This window comes from Ammospiza caudacuta, chromosome 22 (assembly GCF_027887145.1).
Source record: "Ammospiza caudacuta isolate bAmmCau1 chromosome 22, bAmmCau1.pri, whole genome shotgun sequence".
Lineage (NCBI taxonomy): Eukaryota > Metazoa > Chordata > Aves > Passeriformes > Passerellidae > Ammospiza > Ammospiza caudacuta.
In genome coordinates, this window is record NC_080614.1 from 6548237 (window position 1) to 6556053 (window position 7817).

Consider the following 7817-nt stretch of genomic DNA (forward strand, 5'->3'; position numbering starts at 1 on the left):
GCGGCCCCGCTCCCACACACCCGCGCCACGTGCGCCGCGCCCCGCGGACAGAGGAGGAGGCGGAGGCGGGGTCGGAGCCGCTTTATTGGAGGAGACCGCGCGCGGGGGGCGTGGCCAGCGCGGGCGGAGGCGCCGCCCCGCCCCTCACGCGGCGCCGCACGCGGCCCCCGTGCGCGCGCATGCCCCGCAGCCACGTGCGGCGCCGGCCCCGCCCCTGGGCGTGGTCGGAGCGAGGGGCGGGGCCGAGGGGCGGGGCCCGGCCCAGGGAGGCACCGTGAGCTGTGCTGGTTAGTAATTAATGACAGGAGTGTCTTAAGGCCACCAGTAAGGTTAGTTAACGTCTCGGTAATCAAAATAGGTTTGCTTTAAACAGCAGTAAACGGGCTGAGAAGGCAGCAGGTTTGAAGTGGAGAGGCTGAAGTAGATTCCCAAAGGCACCTTCAGTTGAATTGAATTTCTTCTTGTAATTCATGAATACACACTCCAGACTACAAAGAGAAGAAAAAGGTTGGATGATGTCCTTCAGCCCCTCGCCATAACAATCCTGCCTTTTAAGAATTTAAGATAATAAAGATAAATCCCTCTTAAATCTAAGAATTTGCCCATGTTGGTTTTCTTTGTTTTTTCCCTTGTGCTTGTACACCAGGACTATGTCTCTGATTTCAGTGGTTACTGCTGTGTTTGTTACTGTTACAGCACAAACTTGAAAACTTTGTCTTCCCTTTAAACCCTTGACAATTACATGAAGACTCAAAGACTGAACCATTCCATCCATGGCTCTCTATCCTAACCCACCTTTAGTCTCATTTCACCCAGCAGCCAAACCTCTGCTCAAAGGCTCCCTGGTACAGCAGTGCACTCGTAACTGCCACAACAAAGCAGGAAGCCAAGGCAGATGATAAGAGCTCTCAGACAAGGACAGAGTGTGGAATCTCATGTTACACTTCTGCAGCTGTAAAACAAACCCAGGTCTGCTCCTGGTTTCCAAGGCCTTCCTGTTTTCACTTTCACCTTTGTCACCCTCACTCCTGGGTGAGATTCCAGCACTGGAGCTCCCACATTATCACAGCGTGCCACTCACTGCATGCAACTGCTGTTAAATCCATCACTGCTATTTCAAATTCATTTTGGATATATTTCCATCTGAGTATCCTCCCTTTGCCTACACTGTACCAGTCAGCAAATTAACACTATCCATTCCAAACCCAGGAGAAATCCCCATTTTGGTCAAACTTACCAATAATGATGATGATGATAATGACAACAACACCTATCAATATTGCCCACATCTGTGAAAAAAAAAAAAAAACATACAACACTTACTCCACACCATGCAACAGCACCAAGTGCCCCTCAGGGAACAGGAAATCAGCCCCTGCAAGGGACTTTCAGCACTCTCTGTCAGATCTAAAGTGGCAAGCAAAGGTTCTCCAGTCAGCAAGCTCAATCCACTACCAGCACTCAGAGGTGGCAGGCCATGCACACAGGCACACAGAGCAATAAGGGTTTCTCCACAAAAAGCCTGTCCCAATAAATGCACAAGCTGTTGTGTTACTCACCAAAGATGATTCCAACCTTTGGCAACAGCTACAAGTACAGGAGTCTGAGTGAGCTTATTCTAATACTTTCTAATACTTCCCCACACATTAATTCAAGCTATGCATTTTTAACCTTTTCTTCTTGTTTCTCAAGATTACTGACATGCTTCCATTCTGGCCATTACCAGACAAGACCCTGCCTAGGGCAGCACAGCCAGTAACACACTGTTTGTTAATTTAATGCCATGCTTTAAAAACTAGATGCTGTGACTTACAAAACACTGGCTAAACACTTTCTGCCTTGTGAGACACAAACTGTGAAGTGCTCCAGGCACAGAGCAGGCTCACAGGCCAGGGTTACCTTGCAGTTCTTCCACCAGTACTTCCTCTTCAGCTTGGCCGCGCTGGTCTCGAACTGGGAGGCTCCTGCTTGCAGGGCATCAGCGCGGTCATCCAGCTCCGACAGCTTCTGATCCCGCTCCAGGACCTTGTCCACATTCACCCTCATGATGTCAACAACCTGCAGCAGTGCAGTGAGAGACCACACAGTGCAGCACAGCCACAGACAGCTCCACAAGGCACTCAGTGTTTTCTCACAAGCAGGAGCTATTATCTTTTAGTATATGCAGCCACAAGGTTAAAGAAAACTACGAGATCCACCTGTGGCTAGAAGCCCTGAATGCCTACTTTATAAAGTCAGTTGTGGTATGGTTTCTCTGGGTCTGGATTGAAGGCACTGAGACAGCAGTTCACGTTCACACTCAGGTGTTTATTGTTTCTTATCACTAAAACAGTCTCACTGCTGTGAGTTCAGCAGCTTTTCATTAGAAGGCACAAAATGGCCAACAATCTCTTGGTACAAGGGCTTCAGACTAAACTGTCCAATTAAGAGCTGACACCTGGATTATTTCCCCTTTTAACCCAATAACTGATCCCACAGAGCTGCAATGGGGACTTTTCTGCCCAATTACAAAATGCCACCCAAACCCATGGAGAAAAAGGAAGAAGAAGCATGAAGAAGAAACTCAACACCCTGTGCCCTCCATTGTGCTGCCATTCACAACACACTAAAAATCCCAAAACCTCAATTTCTCACCAAGTGATACACCTACACTGCTCTCCGTAATCTATTTCACACTTTTGTGGGTTCCAGCCTATCTTGAAGTCTGGGAAACTTTCTCCATGAATGAGGGTCAGAGTCAGTGCTGCCCTGGGGGTCAGGGCACCCCAGAGCAGACAGGGAAATATTCCCAGTGCTCTGGGTTTCCACAGTCAGCAGTGCTGGCATGTCTTCAAACCTGGGAAAGACTTCCTGACTTGCCTCAGAAGGAGTTGAGGAAAATAAACATGATAGCAAACCACGCCAAGAAATACTTGCCAGCCAGCCTGGCTTTTGGATTCCACAAAAATCACATTGGTAGCCAGCTCTCATAGCTACTGATGAAAAAAAACGCTTGTTCTCTGTAAACAAAGGTTTTTGTCTTTACTTATGCCAACTCCTCAAGCACCAAGACTGCTGCTAATGTTTGCACACTGGGAACCTCTCTTTGCTTCCCCTTCATATAATGAAGGGAAAACTGCTTTGGAAAAAAAACAACCCCTTTAATTGCACATGTTTCCTTCAGGAAGAGGCTGACACTACTACCAGAGCAGATTTTACCTCATCCACTTGGTGCTGGGTTTGCTGCAGCCGGCGATTGCTGCCAGCAGCCATGTTTGAGCTCCCAGGGACATTGGCCGACCTGCAGTAAAGAAAGGCATCATTACACACCTGACAGTCCTGAAAACCGGGAATTTGTATCCTTGTAATAAACACAAGGCAGTTTATTACTGGAAAAATGGTGTTTTAACAGCTGACAGTGGGTGCAAGTTGTGCAGCATCCCAAAGATCCTTCCAACAAATTGCCTGCTGTGCTAAGAGGCAGCAGGGGTTTACAATGAGGCAGGGACAGCTCCAACAACACTCCAGAGGCCTCAAAGAGTGAGCAGTGAGGGCTCAGGGTGTTCTCTCTTTCCCAAATGAACACAAGTACTAAGTTTCAAGCAATAGTAGTTTACGAAAAATTAAATACAAAAACTTAATACTTATTATAACTATGTGATTTTCCACCGATGCTTCTCTATTCTCTTGAAATGGTTGATACGGAGCAAGAGAAAGCACCAGAAGGAAACAGTATTTGGAAAACACAAAATGTAACTTCAGTCAGCTTTAAATTTGTAACAGAGTTCTTTTCACCATCTTTATAATGGATGCAAGAGCTTCTGTACATACTCCTCATTACCTTTTCACCACCTGGCCAGGTTTTTAATGCGTATCTCTAAAACTATCTGCACTCAATTTCCTTTCCCATGTTCTTAGTTCTTTTACATCAGAAGCTTGTTTAGTTTATCCTGGCACTCCAAACAGCCAAGTCCGACTGTTTCCTGTATTTACACATTTGCACATTGGCTTTATCTCGCCCGTAATGAGCACAGGCACAAGGCGGGAGCCAGGGCAAAGCTCGGACCGACGCTGTCACTGTTTGGTGCCACCCTCCGGTGCCGCTTCAGCGCCGGTCCCAGGTGAGCAGGCTCGGAAATGACAGCGCTTCCTGCGAGCTCCCAAACACAGCAACGCCCGGTGCCCGGCGGGCGCTGTCCCGGCAGGGCGGGCCCTGCCCTCAGACGCGCCCGGGGCCGCGGGACAGCCGGGCCTGCGCAGCCCGGGCCAGCGCCCCGCTCCCGGCCCGAGCGGCGCCTCAGGCGGGGCGGCCCAAGCACGGCCGGGCCGGGCCGGGCCTCGCCTCCGCCGTGTCCGCCCCTCCCGGAAGCCCCTGCCCCCGCCGCCCCGGGCCCGCCCGCTCCCCAGATCCCCCGCTCGCCCCGCACTCACATTCTGGCGGAGGGACGAGAACGGGGCCGCGGCGGCAGCGCCCGGGCGGGTCCAGCGGGAACTGCGCGCGGCGCCCCGCGCTGACGAGTCACGGGGCGGGCCCGGGGCGGGCTCGGGGCGGGATTGGGACCGGGACGATGGGCGAGGGCCGAGATCGGGGCGGGCTCAGGGCGGGATTGGGACCGGGACCGGGACGATGGGCGAGGGCCGAGATCGGGGCGGGCTCAGGGCGGGATTGGGACCGGGACCGGGACGATGGGCGAGGTCGGAGCGATGGGCGAGGGCCGGGCCCGGGGCGAGCTCGGAGCAATGGGCGAGGGCGGGGCGCGGTCAGGGCGGAGGGCGGGGCGGTGGCTCTGGGGCGGGGCCTGGGGCGGGGCCATGGCCGGGTCCCCGCAGGCCGCGCTGCGGCCGCTGGGGGGCGCTGTGCCGGCCCTGCCCGCTCCGGACGGTGACGGGAACGGGAACGGAGAGAGCGGCCGGGCACGGACACGGGGATGGACAGACACGGACATACGGACTCGGACATGGAGACACAGCCACACAGTGACAGGGACACGGACTCACGGACACACAGCCACAACCACGCGCATTCCGTGGTGTTGTCACTCGTGTCCGTGCAGCGCACGAGGAGGGGGGCCGGGGGTGTCCCTGTCCCTGTCCCTGTCCCGGCTCCAGGGCCGCCCGGCGGGATCCCCGCTCTCGCTGCCCGGTCCCGGCGGGCCCGGAGCCGCTCGGTGCTCTCGGTGCCCGGAGCAGGGCCGGTCACACGCCGGGCTCGGTGCTGCTCCCGTAGGAGCCCCGGGGCTGCTCCGCCAGGGAACACCGGCCTCCGCTGGGAGGGAGGCACTGCCGGCCTTTGCCTCACGCGTTTTGAGTTATCTGTTCTTTTTCCCCCTCATTAAACTTTATCTCACCCCGGGCATTTTCCCCCCTCATGTTTGGTCTTCAGTTCTCTCCCGCCACGCCCCGGGGATAAGGGAGGAGGTGCCTTCCTTCAGGACCGGGTCAGCCTGCCTGGATGGTAAATAACCCAGCAGTTAACAGCCATGTGAGATGGAAAAATGGGAGCAATTTGGAGAATTAAATGCTGATTTATTCTAAAAGAGAAACTTAATTAAACTTTCTCTGCAGTCAAGAAGAAACTCTCTTATTGAAGTCTCGAATTCAGTTGTGGAGCTGGGTTTTGGAAGAGCTTGCTCATAATGGTACTAACACGGTCCCTGATAGACCAGATTAATTTATTGAACCTGCTTTCAGGTTTGCCTGCCGGGCTGGCCATGTAGTCTGGTACAAATTTTGCTCTCGAGGGCCAGTTCTTAAATAACATAAGTAACATATAAGTTCACAAGTAACATATTTGATTAGTGCAATAGTTATTGTGTCTCAGTTAATTGTATCATTAAACGTGACCTCTCAGGTTTCTGCATCAGCAGCCCTCTTGAATTCTGCCGTTTGGCTCTGCTTAACAGGCTTAAGCATTCTGCTACCAGCTCTTTATGGTTTCTCACAAAAAACCCTGGAAGTGATTGCCCACTGAAGAGAAACTGCAAACAAAACTCTGGGGCTGCACCTGCTCGCAGGAAAGCTGTGGACTGTCACATCATAACCCCAAAGAAATCAGATGCAATATTCTTACAAGGTCCTGCAGAGCACAAACTTTTTTTTTTTTTGTGGTTCCTTAGAGTGACTAAAGCAATACTTTGTTCTCAAAGCAGGATGGAAAAGATGTGTTCAGAAGAAGGCACACACTTTGTATGGGGAAATTTTCTTTTTTAATTTACAGCAGAAAGAATATAAAGCATTCAGAAAACATTTTCCATATTTTAAGGGCAATTCAAAACATTTTGCATGGTTCCAGCAGCTGAGTTCTTCAACAGATCCATTGATTCAGTGATGCTTTACATGCACAGTTACAAAAATAAAACTTACAAAAGAGAAGACATCTATACTAGTTTTACATGCAAGTCTTGGGGACCCCCCATTGGGCACCAGCTATTGTGTGGAACTGCCATAAGCGTGCAACCAGAGAGGGGGTTCATGTTATATTCTGTATTTCTTTCACACAGTATTACTGCTGTCGAATGTGTTTCACAAAGGAGCGATTCTATTATCAGAAGACAGAAGATCTGGCTCCTGGCACTTGGGAATTCAAATTTTCCTAGAAAGCTGCACTTACTTACATCTTAGGTGAATATTAAGTTCCACAACCAAGGAGAGGGATCGAAGAAATCACTTCACTGCGGGGGAGAGCTGCTCCCTGCCCAGTGACACACACTGAAGGGTTTCTGCCCGACACAACAAAGCACTTGGGAGCTGGGCTGGCCCTGAGCACGCCAGCAGCCCTGGAGCTGCGCTGCAGCACTGCCTGCATGCTCCACAGCCAGCACAGCCTTAAACGTTTGGCTGAAGCAGGATCTAGGTTAGTAGATACACCACCAGGCCCATGGATCTGGAAGAGTAAATTTGAAATAGCTCTGTATATTACTGAATGGTTTTCTGTAAAGACGAGGAGTTAGAACATTTCCACTGAGGTCACTACTCTTGTTAGGAACGGATCAATTCTATATTGTCACGTTACTGGCTGATGGGTGCAATATTTCGGTTTCCAAATGTCAAGAGTTCTTCCAGTACTAATACAGAGCATTTCCAATTCATTCCAAAGGAGATTCTTCAGCTTCTCCTGTTCTGTTTTGGCGTGAGAGGAGAATTTAATGGTTAAGGTTCCAATTGCAGACAGTAAATCAGGCCATGAGGCTGCCCACAGGCACAGTGTGAGCACCAGGCCATTTGTTTTGCTTTTTTCCCTTTTTTTTAAAATTGAATCAGGTCATAAAGCAGCAGTTCAGAAATGTACAAGAGAATTCTGATAATGAGCTATAGCACATCTACTGTAATTCAATGCTGGCAGTGAAAAGAAGTAATTAAAAACAGGTACAATTATAGAAAAGGCACCAAGAGCACTGACCCCAGTTTTTTTGCCACAATCTTTGTTTTTACTCTTCTTTTAAAGACACCAGTTTCAAAGCTTCCTATGTGTGAATATTTTTTGGCTTCACAACAAGCCTTGCGTTTAAACATTGCAGTTGGTGGCCGGGATCAAGCAAGAACAACTATTCCAAAACTAACAATCTCAAATTTACACAAGTTCATTCAGAAATTTTAAACTGCCACGAGCGAGACAAACAGACAGGAGCAGTTTCTGATCTCAGACACATGTACGTGACCCACAAGTAATGACACGGACTTCAGGAGTTTCTTCCCTTACATTCCTGTGTAATGAGGATCAGAACTGGTTCCCATTGTTGAGAATCTGTGACAGTTTTAAATTAGTAGCTCAATTTTTAAAAAAATCTAATTTCTTTGGCTCCTCACTATGTGGAAATAGCAATATACCATGACACCCC

General features: G+C 50.1%; 1 protein-coding gene across 1 annotated transcript; it reads right to left on the reverse strand.

The window, feature by feature from the left end:
* Positions 1 to 101: 101 nt before the first annotated feature.
* On the reverse strand, positions 102 to 4621 carry VAMP3 (vesicle associated membrane protein 3). The gene is made up of 5 exons (XM_058818830.1): positions 4411 to 4621; positions 3199 to 3280; positions 1900 to 2058; positions 1238 to 1289; positions 102 to 488 (listed from the first exon to the last, which is right to left on the reverse strand). Coding segments are annotated over exons 1-5 (315 nt in total). The 5' UTR covers positions 4413 to 4621; the 3' UTR covers positions 102 to 468.
* Between the last annotated feature and the right edge of the window lie 3196 nt (positions 4622 to 7817).